The 14,204-nt window shown below is 34.0% G+C and overlaps 1 protein-coding gene across 48 annotated transcripts in view; it reads right to left on the bottom strand.

Moving 5' to 3' along the window:
• RIMS1 (regulating synaptic membrane exocytosis 1) overlaps positions 1–14,204 on the bottom strand; it is a 493,840-nt gene that overhangs the window by 122,941 nt on the left and 356,695 nt on the right. For 22 of the 48 annotated variants that reach the window (XM_058734420.1, XM_058734424.1, XM_058734423.1 and 19 more), the window contains one exon: positions 2,581–2,693. In XM_058734420.1, the coding sequence (XP_058590403.1) occupies positions 2,581–2,693 (113 nt within the window). Of the gene's footprint in view, positions 1–2,580; positions 2,694–3,806; positions 3,990–9,874; positions 9,947–14,204 lie in introns of all 48 variants that reach the window. The other 26 variants (XM_058734421.1, XM_058734416.1, XM_058734411.1 and 23 more) reach the window with 2 other exon arrangements.

Genomic DNA, 14,204 nt, shown 5'->3' with positions numbered 1-14,204 from the left:
AGTTCATCAAGAAGTTGCATCACTATCCAGGAAACTAAACCATTTGAAATATTTGCTCTTACCAATCAACTGCTTATCATCACCTCAGTTCTTTTTTCAAAAACAAAAATAAAAACAAAACAAAACAAAAAAAATACTCTCTGTTAAAAATAAAAAACAACAAAAAACAACAAAAAAGAAACTTGGAGAGAAGGAAATCAAGTAGAGGCTTAATTGCAAATAAACTGCACTCAGCATTAACTTCATAGAAGATATAACTAACGTTCAAAAAATAGTATCAAAAGAAAAAACCATAATTCTATGAAAGCCCTATGAACAATGAAATGAATCATAAATAGAACACGCTACATTCTTTCTAGTCCATGAATCAAATGAATATTTTACTTTAAAAAATGTATTTTGGGACACACAAAGATGTCATGTCTGTTCAGTGTGAAATAGATCCATGATAAGATGATGGTGGACACTATCATCATTTACCAAAGGTCCCAGAGCACATGAAAATTATAAAGTAAAACTGACCTATTTTAATTATAGAAAAACACTTAGAGAAAAAAACACGTTTGTTCTCATATTTTTAAAAGGTTTTATGTATATGACTGTTGAGATCACAAATTTCAGGAACCTCAAATAACAAAAAGAGTTTACTAGTATATTTATGATATTAAATATCAAAATAAGTCCATCAATTTCATCCTCAGTCATTCCTTTCTTCCCACCTCAATTCAATCCTTACAAATTGATGATTTCTCTGAAAGACAACTGTGAATATGAATATCATAAACAATAATGTTGATATTAACAATAGAACATAAGCTTTAAAAAAAAACAAATCCAGCATACATTCCAAATTATTTCATAGAAGCAATTCTTATTTCTATAGAAATAATATAGCTATAACCTCACTGTATGCGTTATATGCAGTACCCTTACATGCTTTTGAACTTACAGAGTGTTTTAGCAACTGGAGGAAATGCAAAGAATTTTAGGAACACATGACTTTTTGGATATCGATCTTTGGCAAATTATGGCTAATAACACTGAGTTTGTAGAAAAATTCTAGAATTTGTAGTTCTTTTAGTTGTGCAACAGGAGTTCATGAATGGATAATTTATATAAACACCAAATTTTATTTAAAGCAGTTTCTTTCATCTGGGCTGTTGTTAATTTGAGTCATAAAAACATTACGAATTATCTTCTCAAAATGTTCCCAAAAGAGAAAAGAAAGTTTGTTAAACACGTGAATTGAGAATTCCAATGAATTAATTGCTATTTTAGAAAAGAAAGTCAGATTTTCACATAGCAGCATATATATCTTATTAACTAAATGAATACTCTTATAATAATCCTGAATACTGAAGCATGATATATCAGTGAGATGTATAATCTTTAAAAATAATACACATCCTGAGTTTACCATAGTAGCATTCCTCTATCAGTAAGTTAATACTTCTTAAAATCTACACTAATCTTTCTATAACCAAGTAGTCTATTTATAAATTCTGCCATAACAGTCCTTGAAACAATGTACTTATCTTCTTAGATCATTTCTGTGATACTTGTGTGATACATTTCTGTGATACATTGAGTAAAGTACTTCAATTAAGTAAAACACATACACAGCTCCCTCAATACAGAATGAAATACAAGTTTTATATCAGCAACAACCAACACTGTTGAAAAAATATTCAAAATGTTACCCTTTTAGTCATTTTATGGGGATGAAGATTTTGAATACATGTTTTAAATGTGAGTCCACTGTATTTATATTACCACCCCAAAATAAAAATTATTTCACTAAATTACTTAACAGATCCCACACTGGTTATGTGATAACATATACTGATAAATCATTTCACCTATGGAGAATTAGGATAGATCTTGGGTCACATGAAAAAACACAGTGACTATTTTAACCTAGAATTTATATAATCTAGCCCAAATACTTTAGGGAATTTATTTCCACTGTCAAAACTTTTTCCTTTTCTCTTTTTCTATTTCTCTTTCCCATTCTCTCTCTTTCTAGGAAAATAAACACAATGTGTATATGCTTAAAATAAGAGAATCTGTAAGTAACATGAACTGTTAAAAAAAACACAAAACACTAAAATGTGTTCTCTAAGTCATTCTTCATAAAAGTTGTATAAAAAACACAGAATATTGCAAATGAGTTAAAATTAAAAAATACTAGTAAAGACTTCAATATGATCAAGTGTTTGTTTAAAAAATATTTTTTAAAAAGCTTAAATAAGCCCTCTCACACACATAAAATACCGTATTTTACTAAGATTTTAAAAATTGTGTTTTGTTTCTTTGTTTCTTTGAAAAAAGGTGTTTCTAGGGCTGATTTCACTCTCTTAATTGGCAATCTAAAATTCATTTATTCACTCACTCAGCAATGTCAGAGTATATTCCATGAACCACTACCGTTAGGTTCTGGGAATAAAATTTCAAGAAACAAAATCTTAGGATTCTGCAAACTATATAAATCAAAGTACTATTCATTTAATAAAAGGAGTATAAAAAGAGGTGGTTCTCAAATCCAAGGTTTTTGGACAATGATCTCTCTTTATTGGATACCTTGTTCTATACTGCCGCTTCTCACTGGCACCTGTGGTAGCTGCCGGCCCCTCCGATTGCTGAAGGATGTGTCTGCAGGAGGAGGATGGGTCGGACTTGCTTGTCTGTGCATTCTGTGGGCAAAGAACAAAGGGGGGAATGAAATGGTGAAATTCCAAGAGGGCCTGACAAATACCTTCCCTTCATCCTATTACTATTAAAATAGACATAAACCTCCTAACTCAGCTTTTGGAAACAAAATCAAATGTTTTTGATGGTATGTGTAAAAGAAATATTATAAAAAGTGACTAAAAGAGACAGGGATAATGTCTGTCACACACAGTTCTGCATAATGAATTTCTGAATTGAGTACAATTAGACTCCCTTCTATGAATTAACTTTCTATGAAATTGTGGCTTTCCATTAAGTTATCCATTTTTGGTGGTGCTGAACCAAATAATATATTGACTTACAGCCTCTGAACTCTATAATTGTGGATAAATTAGTTAAGAAAGGCTGTTGCCTAAATTGCTACAATTAAGTTAATGAATGTTTATATCTAGAATTATTTGTAAGTGATAAGAATAGTTCTAGCTGTAGACTTTTATAAATTACCATTCACTTGTTATTTATTTTTAAATAGGAAAAATCTTGACAGATATTAAAAAAAAATAACCTTAAGTACATGTTATAAAATATACTGGTGGAATGGTCAAAATTACAAATATAAATTTGAGAAGTGTGCAGATACATTACTACTGCACATGAGTAAGCTGACCTCCATCTGCTGGCATTCAAAAATTTTTTTTAAACTAAAGAACTTTAAAATGCTCTTAAGATTTTATTGAACACATACAAAAAAAATTTTTTTTTAATTTCTCTTATACTTTTTAAAGAAAATACACATTTAATTCTCCAGGTAATTTCTCATAAAGAATTTCACATAATTAAAAAAAAATATATATATATATATATATATGAATATGCCACAAACAGATGGAAGGACATAACACAGTCAAATTTAATTTTCAATGATAGCTAATTGGCAGGAGCTATAGACTACTACCAGCACAGTGAAGATAGATGCAAGTAATAGAGGATGTGGGAGAGGTTTAAGTGCCACAAAGAAAGGATTAAAAAATTATGGTGTCATAATGAGTGAAAGCATCAAGTGCTCAGGAAGGTACAACACCACACCAACACCCGGAGGCAGAACATGAATGCTGGGCTGGACACTGAATAGCGACCTTGTCAGAAGCGGAGAAGGTGGCGCCGACCCTCCAGGGGCAAGGTGGTGGGTAGAACACAGTGTTCTGACACTAGAGTGCTCACTCGACCTTGAGCGAGCGGGATGTTTTCCCCTAAGGACTGGCTGATCAGTCGCTCTTAGGGCTGCGTATCCCCTTCTAGAAAGGCATGGTGGGAGAACCCTAAAACATTAGGGCCAAAAAAGATCTTCAGTCAGCAGGTTCACATTAAGTTTGATACCAACACATTCGTCCAAGGAAAACCTGGTTACTCTTACAAGGCAGCGACTTTAAAAACCAGAAGAAACCCATCATCATGCAATCACTGAAACGGAATTAAAACGAAACGGACAAGTTACTGCAGCTATGCATGCCATGTGGTCTTCAGAGGGCTAATCCAGAATCCTCCAATGTAACAAACCTCTTGTTAAGTTGTACAAGGGCAGAGACTTCTGTCTCTTGTTTTTTATTGAGCTCTATCTCTAGTACCTAGAATACAGCTGTACAGCAAGCAAGAGCTCAATAAAGATAACTTGACTGAATGAATAAATACAGTTAGAGTCATGAATATAGGAATACTTTAAGCATATGCCTTCAAGAAGAAACAGCACACTGTAAGACTCTGTATTTACAATGTTCATAAGTTTACTCTGCAATAGGAAGTCTATTCCAAGTAGGCTGCAAAAAGGAAGATGTCTTCTGAGGTTAACTTAAGCAGACCAACAAATTAAAATGATACAGTAAGGAGAAAGTTTCATTACTGAACTGACTAAATACAAATGGCTGATGTATGGATAATAACATGTCTTCTAAGATTAAAAATAAGTCTGAAAAGATATTTGTCCATATATTGACAGTTATCTTAATATAGGGTTCAAAATTATTATGAAATCAATTTACGAATTAAGGATTAAAAATTAAAAACTGATGTATGTGTATCTTGTTTAAAATATATACATGCTTTTGCCTTTTTAAATCATTTGCAGTTTGTATTTTAAATAAATGCATGTTTATGTACCCAATCTGTATTATTTTTTACAGTGACAGAAGCAAAGAAATAATACCTCATCATTTCTACAACAATGCTGTAAAATTCACTTATCAAGTGATTTGAAGTATGAGAGTAAAAAATACATACTGCTCACTGGAAATATATTATTGTTTTATTCAAGTTGTATTCAGATTGACAATTTTTCTTTTAGATAAAATGATTTTCACAGCTGTAATTACTTTACTACAGGGTTATCTCCCCTATTATAGAACAAAAAAATGGGAAAATGTCAGATTCTAGGGGACAATAAGGTACAACTTAAATCTGTAATAATGTGCATTTTTATCTTCTTGACCTATAGATAGATGCTTCATCAGACCCTACTGCAAATCCTGAAACCTGGACTGTTGTCTCAATTTCCAAATTAAAAGAAAAAAGAACTATACATACTAAGATTGTTCATTTATTCTAAATAGACTTTTCACATTAACTTAACTCTATAGAATTACTTTATATGGAAAGGATTACATGATCAAATCCTTTCCATTGGTAAAGAATGAGTTTTTATCTATTACTCTTTAAAAACCATGGTCATGAGAATAAACTTCAAGCAATCTTTGCTCAAAATACACTTTCTTAGTGTAGCCTGAAAATCGAGTAACACAGTTTTCACCCTAGTATTGAGAAATTTCATTTCAAATTCACTAAAATCTTGCTTCATTCCTTAATGCAATTTGTAAGCATTAAAAGAACTACTTAAATGTGACTTGAAATGTGAAAACTTTAGGTGGCTCTTATATGGCACCAAACTAAATGGCAAAGATATAAAAAGCAATTTTGGAGCAGATAAATGGTTTTCTAGGTCAGTATTATACCGATCAAGATTACATGACTTAGTGTTCCCATCTCCAAAGTCATGAGCTTGCAGTGTCTGAGCACAGCTTGTAGTGTTTACGGTCCATCATTTCGCACAAGATCTGTTTTTTCTTTGACATGAACTAAAAGTCCCTCAGTGACAAAGCAGTCCCTGCTGCCAGCCAAACTGTAACGAGTATGAAAGCGTAGACCAAAGGGGCAGTGTCAAAAACCACTTTGCCTGAGGAAGAGAGAGGTAAGTGCCAGAAAGTCTGAATTGTAGGAAAGGAAACTGAGGGGAGTAAATGAAAATGCAGAACTTAAGAGAAGAGCAAGGTTTGGAAATGAGAGATAATGGAACCAAGTATAATTCATTTTAGATGAAAGGAAAGGAGAATTAATCAAGAGATTCTGAGGTACAGGAGTGAAATGCTGACAAAACCCAGGCTATTGAGCCTTGATATTTCAATGAAATGGGATGTGCTAAGAACGTAGGGATGCATGAATGGAAGAAATTAGGAACAACCATATTAGAGAATGGAACAGGGAGTGCATGAGGGATGAGGAAAATGATGGTAACAACTTTTCTTTACTGAGCACCAATATGGAGCCATCTATACATGCCAGGCACTGCATATGTATGTGTGTGTGTGCATGCATGCACACATACATACACATGTATATTCTTCTTTTGATATTCTCATAACAGTTCTGAGAAGTGTCATTATTCCTATTTTATAGACAGAAAAACTGAGGATCATAGAGTGCCTTGTAAAAAGATAAAGAGCTAATGTGGTAAAGACAGGATCCACACAGATCCACTGAGTGCCAACACTTGCTCCCTTTTCTGCCTATTGAGATAGGTTTGTTATATCATATTATGAGAAATGGCAAACCCTTGGATATATTGTTAATCTTATAAAACAAAACATAAATATATATCCAAATATCAACTTGTTTGACAAGGTTTAACAGAATTGTCTCCTGAGAGTTTACAGGAACAAAAGGTGAAATGGCATTTAATGAATACCTACTCTGCTATATAGATCTATAAATAACTCATAATTTTTAAGCAAAAAATAAGTCTTCTAGAGAAAAACTCTAATTCAAACCCAAGTATGTCTCAAGCTAGTTCACCATCTCCAAATGCATATCTAAATATTTACCACTTAGTACAATCTGTGCCTACTCTCTTCACCTAAGACTAGGGTTTTGACTTGAACTTAAGTAAAACACATTTCTCACCAAAACCTGAGGTTGTCAGTCAGACATTTCTATTGTTGCAAATGGTCTTGCAGTAAATTTCTTCATTGCAGCTTAATAATATAATTCTGTTTTTTTTTTTTTTTTAATGACTTGTTACGGGATGGACATGCACGTGGTATTTAAGGTCAACAGTTCAAAATGGTTCCTCTTGTAATGGCCATTACAGGCCTATACAGTCCCTTTCTAATAGCCCCAGTACAACATTGTATATACAACCAATTCTAAATACTAGACAAATTATCCCCCAGGTAGGTTGCAGAGTATAGGTTCTACAAGAAGAAAAGTCACTAGGGTAGAAATGAGAAATGGTGCTAGCAGGTCATACAGCTGAATTCATATGAGAGTTAAGAGTCAGACTTTTATCTTACTAAGGAACTTCCCAAGAGAATCTGAAGCACTGCTTTCAATGGCTAGGCACAAAAGTCAGACATCAGTTCTGTTTATATTCTGTCTATAACTGGTCACCATCTTTCAAAGTATTTTCTTATAAGACTATTACTCATAAGGCCAAATTTGTTAAGGCCAAAAAGGGCCTTCAAAACTGATGACCATTAAATAGCAAATTTTGCCAGGAGCCAAGGTGTGGCTGTGTGGTATGAATCCTTTGTGTATGCTGTTAGCTTCCCAAAGGCCAAGAATCAATGCCCAAGGCATTCATACTGTGACCTCAATTCACCTGAGGTTAGATGTCAACTCAAGGCATCTTCTAAAGAACTGAGAGCTGACACAAACCTAGAAAATCCAGGCAATTCTTCTTTTGTAACTAATTATTCTGCTCACTTGAGATATGATATATACTCTAATAAAAGTCAATGGAGAGCTTTAATTATAATAAAACAAATATGCACACTTAAAAGGTTTGAGTTTTCTACATTAAAACCTACTAGCAAAGTATATAAAGCAAGAGTAATATGAATATGGTCCTTAAGCAGCAAACATTTGAGACTGGGGAAATCAATCACATTCTAGCTATTCTTTTTGGAAGGAAGGAGGATTTGTGTTTATTTACAGGTATTTTCAGTGTTGTAGAAGAAAATGCTCAAATATTACTCATTTGTAGTTAAATACCATCAGTTGATTCTAGAATCATCTAGCATTTTGTAAAACAGTATCCTATTGTCAAAGACTTCCTCATTGATATATCCTACTACAGAACTGCATACAGTAGTCACTCAACTAGTAACTGTTAAGTGAATTTAAAAAAGCCTGAACAAAATAAAAATAAGACTCTGAGGAAAAATTTCAATCATGTCAAAAATAATTGAAATTATGTCTGTCTGTGAGGCAGGGGTCAGTGAATGAGAGTTAAAGATTAAAAATTTGCCTAAGGAATTTAAGTCACTTATAATGCTAGTTAAGAAACTGCAGTTAACTGAGATGACATTATATAATATGTAAATAGAAACAATAATCAGTACTGTTTCATTGCAGTCTGTCTACCTACCTATCTATCTGAAGTGCTAGAGCTTTGTACTTCTTTCCTTTCTCGAAGCCTAGCTCCTTTGTAAAATTTAATTTCTACTCAACACTTTTCTGAATTCTCTAAATCCTTGTTCCATTGGGAATTAGATTCCTTAAATAGTCAGCATTTCCATAGATATTAACTAGGAAAAAATCCCATACTCCCGTTATTCACATTCCTTGATGTAACTAATACCTATTCACACTTATAATCTCAACTCAGAGGTAATATCTCCTGGGAAGCTTTCCTCTTTTGCTGTTTACTATTTTATTCTTTGAACTTAGCACATAGTTGGGCACATATCCTTTCAATGAATAACTAAATTGTACAGAGTCTATCTCAATCAAGCCTATTGTGACAGCTTAGCTGGTGTCTCGCACTTGCCCTTGGATCTTTCAATCCACCTTACAAAATGTTGTTATAGTGTTCTATAATTCTGGAACTCAAAACCAATCATCTGTCTTTCAGCCTATCGATGGTTGATGGATGGATAAAACAGAAGTTGAGACTCTGTTAAATAGCACACAAGGGCATGTGCAACAAAACATCTAGGGATTTCTCCAGTTTTATTTTCATCACTCTCTCCCAGTTCCTGAAAGAATTCTCCCTCTCAAAATGTATACAAATCCCCCAAAATCAAGAGGAAATTTTAAGCCTCAGTGTTTCTCCCATTTTTTTTTCTTTCTCATGGGCTATTCTCTTCACATCTACTTTTATGTATCTAGATTTCACTCAAGCAATACCTTTTATGAGATATTTCCTGTTCCCAGTCCACATTTTCCCCTGTGTTCCCCCTGTATCTTATGCATACCTCTGTAGTAATAGCTACGACACTTTAATATATTCTTTCATTTACATCTGTGTCCCCCTGTATGTTCTCAATAATTTTTAGATGAATGAATAATATGTTAATGGGACATTTGGTGTTTTTTAACAGCTATGTACAATAATGTGTTAATATCTTACACCTAAAAATAGCAAAAAAATCTGTAAAATTGGATAAATTGCAAAGAAAGGTCAGTAATTCCTTTAACTTTTACATTAACTCAGCAAGTATCTTTTATATACAAGTATAACTTAGACCTATTCACAGAAAAAAGATTTTTTTAAACATCGTTCAGATAAATAACACTCAAAATATTCGCATATCCTAAGTATTACGTTCATTGCTAACATTTAAATAATCTCAGAAACAAAATATTGATGTCCTAATATGTAAGTAGGAATGAGTACAGATTTAGTCCTCCTTAGTAATCAACATGATCACTATGAGAAATATATGAGATTTTTCTTAAACCCTAAGATTTAAGGGCCACCTTCAAATTACCCTTCTCTTGTTTTTTGAGGCCATTCCAATAGGCGAAGTTTATTTAAATGAATGTCTTTAAACACCACAATCTGTGCTTAAGAACCGATCATGTAAAATGAGAGAAGGCACCCTTGAATATATCAGCTGAAACAGAAGATGGCCACACAGCACAACACCAAGCCTACCTTTCTGCATCAGAGGCAGTGCCTTTCCTAGTCTGTTTTTGGATGCTAGATCTTTCAGACTTTCTGGAGTGCCTGTGGAATGAAATGTTAAAGAAATACAAAATATATGATGAATAGAGCTACAATAATATCATACAATGATAAAAGCAACAGGCATGAAAATGACAATTATCTTCTTTAAATGGTTTTGTCAGTCAATGCTTTTTAAAATAAAAACAAATGATAATAAATAAAAATAAAAATCAGAGTTGGTGCTGGGTGGAAGACACAACTTGCCCAACAGGAGACACAAGAAGCTCCATTAGTCCAGACAGGGTTGTTTGCAGTAAGGACTTAGTATGGGCCCCTGCTGAGCAACTTTGCCTCTCCTAATGAGTAAATAAACCCAGTGGGGAAATGTAGTGATGACAGATGTGATGACAGCAATGGTTTAGGTGCTGAAAGACCACAAAGGGATGACGTGCCCTCTATTTTACAAGTTGAAACATGGTGCTACAAAGATTTTTTTGTTACTCTTCTCTTGCAAAATATGAACTGAAAAAAATACTATAGTGAAATATGCTTCACATCACTTTAAATCAAACATTAAAATTATTTCCAAAGTGATCATAACTATGCTTTTGCGACCACGTAGCATCTTAAAAAGCTAATCACATATCACAAACCAAACTAATAAAGTTCCCAGTTTACTTTATGTTCCAGAAGTAAATATATGTACACTGAACATTTACAACTTGAAATGCATTTTCCCAAAGAAATGTTTATAGAGAGCGTACCTCCCTAAGCAGCAGTTTACGTATGCCTATTTGACCTAAAATGTGTCTAGCCTACTATATATTTGAAATAAATATAAAATATTGTGGTCAAGAAATTTATTTTACAAGACCAGTGCTCTAACCCCTGAGCTATGGAGCCAAGAAATTTATTTTAAAAAATTCCAGAGAAACCATAAAAAGTAATTTGCACTTTAATCTTGATAATTATGTATTTTTATCACAATCGTTGAGACTTTAAACTTATGCTTATTTTTCTTTCCTATTTCTTCCAACAACAAAGAGAAAACTGCCATTACTTATTAATGCCAGATAATCTGAGTGTATCCTATATGTCAAGCCCTGCTCTGAAGCCCACTAGAAACACACGTCAAAGTAAAAAGTCCACCTTCATGGTGTGTATAGACTTCTGGGGCTGTTCATCTCTCCCCATCTCTTTCTCTATTGCCAAAAACTGGGTTCACTGTGTTGTCCTTCCAATTCAGGGTTTCGGCTGTGTGTTCTTCAGCCTTCTGTTACTGTGACATCTCACTTCTGAGAGATGAAGAAAGGGTTTAAGCAGAGGGGGGAACCATTTCTCACTTACCACTTTCCTTTACTATTTGGAAAAGAGGATATATTGAAGGACAGCTCTATGCCAGGCACTGAGGGAGGCACTGACTTATTTAACCCTCACGACTTTCCTTTCAGAAAGTGTCATCTTCATTTCAAAGATGAGGAAATAGACTCAGGACAAGGCTACTCAGCCAGTAAGTAGTAGAGTTAGGATCAGAATGTAAGTATGTCTGGCCCCTAACCTGTTCTGTCATATACTGTCCAGCAAAGAGAAGGGAGGAAGTAGATTCTGATTATGCCCTTGGGGTACACTCTTGCTCCAGAAGGGAAGAAAGCACGAAATAGGGTACAGGCCTAGGAAAGCACTAAGAGATGATCTCTGATGTGAAAGGCATATCTCCGATATTCTTATTTACTTTGTTGATCCTGTGATCAGGAGAGGTTGATAGTAGTGTGTAGAAGACTAGAGAAGTATGTGGCATGTGCCCAAAATCAATGTGAGATGGTTGTTGGGAAGGAAAGCTTGTTCCTAAGGCAAAGGGAAGGGAGGCATATATATATAGCAGGAGCTACTGCAGGCCCAGTAGATATCTGAGCTCAAAATAAAAAGAAATATACCATTATGGGAAATTTATGCATTGTTCTAAGAATGCTCAGGGACTGGGAGGACAAGTGTTCCTTTTCTCATATTCAGCAGAAAGCAGAATGAGAGTACAGAGTTTTAGGCCAATTCATGAAACTCATTGCCATAAAGGTTTTCATTCCTTCACTCATTTATTCATTCAACAAATATTTGCTGGACATGTATATATGCCAGACACTGCTAGTTGTCTGTGAACACATGCCTGTGAACACACACATACACACAGAAGATTTCTGCCTTCAAGTAATTGACATGTTATCTGTAAGAGACAAGCAATAAGCAACAACAACAAAAAGCCCACAAATAAATTACATGGCATATGAGAAGGTGACAAATGCTAACAACAACAAAAAGTCCACTGGGGCAAGCAGGATCAGAAATGTGTGTGAGGGAGGGGTTTGGGGGCAGATGCAGATGGCCATTTTAAGTAAGGTGATCAGGGAAGGAGTCCTTGAATTGGTAACCTAAGATCAGGAGGGAGTTAGACCTGTTATGTATCTAAGGAAAATGTATCCCAGGAAAATGAAACAGCAAGTACAGGGGCCCTAAGGCAAGTTTGTGCCTGGTATGTCCAAGCAAAGTAAGGAGACCAGAAAGAAAATTGTTGGAGAGGGAAGAGTCAGATGGCCAAGTTTGGCCATGAGGGGGGTGGTGGTGAGGGACGTGTAGAATCTGGTAGACTTTTGTACAAACTTTTTACCCCTGCACAACAAAAGGGTTATAGCATCTTTCAGAACTTGTCTGCTTTTGTTTCTATCCCTACTAATTTCTATTAATCTTTCTGGACCCCACTGAGATTTTACTTCTGTAAAACTTTCAAGTCTTCCTCTTCTGATCCCTATAATATATCTGTATTCTAGACTGATTATCACAGCAATCCAAAATGATGGTGGTGATGACAACAATGATGATGATACCAATGACATCTAACATTTACTAAGAGTTTGCTGTATGCTGGCATGACTGCTTTACCGGAATTAACTCATCTGATCTCACAATCTAGTGAGGTAGGTACTACTCTTTTATCCCTTTTAAAAATAAAAAGATTGAGGCTTAGAGAGATTAAATAATTTTCTCTAACACACAAAGTCATTAAATGTGAAAACACGAGGTCAAATGAGACTCCACAATCTCAAAAGCAGTGATCACATTGCGTCTGTGACATAAATGACTCTGGAACACAGTAGTTAAAAGCATGGACACTGGACTTGTACTGTCTGGGTTAAACTGTCTGTTTCTGTCTAGCTGGGTAATTTTAGTCAAGTTACTTAACCAATTTGTGCCTCAGTTTTTTGTTCTTACCTGTGAAGTGGAAATAATACTACCACATCGCAAGTTTGCTAACTCTAAATATTTCAACATTACTATTTTTTATTATAGTCTTTGTTTGCAACATTACATAAAACAAGGATTTGTAGTAGTTTTAGCATTACTTAGAACTAGCTAGTGGTAAGTGCTATAAAAGTATTATTTAAACTGATAGTTACATATATTTGTTTCATGAAGGTGAAGAATTTTATTTATCTATAATAGTGCCAAACTCAGTCACTGTTCCGTAACTGGGTGACAAAAATTCATGCAGAGGTTCATACATCTAATTTTTTATATTTTTAACTCACTTGTCAAGAATGACCTTTTTTTTCCTCTCTCTCTAAATGCTATAGAAACTTGCTTTTATTGAAGATTCATCCTAAGATTTCTACAAAGGACAGGTTTTTATCATTCTTTTAACCATTTAAAAGGATCTTCAAATTGAGTTAACACATTAATTGTAATAATTCAGTATAAAGGAAGAATAGAGAAGAAAGTAGAAAATTCCAATGTCTTTTCCACTCCAAATCCCAAGTTACAACTATGAATACATTGCATATTTTAAACACAGCTTTTCTTAGAATAGAATCTTGCGACATGTGAAATGGGAAAGATAAGAACAATTCACGTACAGTTATGTACTATACTACTGAAACTGCTGATCATATAATCATAAATGGATCATAGTGAAATGAACCACATTCTACCTTACATTACTCTAAGTTCCTCGCAATCAGGAACGGTATCCATCTGAGTTATCACTGTAACGTCAACACCTAGCACATAGTAGCTGCTCATAGGTATTGAATGAATGGTTAAAAAAGTAATAATTTGAGTTTTACTCTGTAACTTGAGAGTCTAAAACAGTAATTAGGGTTACAAAATTCATTTTATATAAAATCAAATAAATTTAGAAATAAAACTTTTCATGTTTTCTGGGCTTCGGTAAAATGCAAAATACCATAAAAATGCCATTTGGTTATTGCCTTATGCATAATGAACTGTCAGTCATTATTATTGGCCAAATATATGCATACAATGATACAAG

The sequence above is a fragment of the Neofelis nebulosa genome, chromosome 6 (assembly GCF_028018385.1).
Source record: "Neofelis nebulosa isolate mNeoNeb1 chromosome 6, mNeoNeb1.pri, whole genome shotgun sequence".
NCBI lineage: Eukaryota > Metazoa > Chordata > Mammalia > Carnivora > Felidae > Neofelis > Neofelis nebulosa.
Note: the sequence above shows the minus strand (reverse complement) of the source record. Positions and strands in the feature narration are given on the sequence as shown.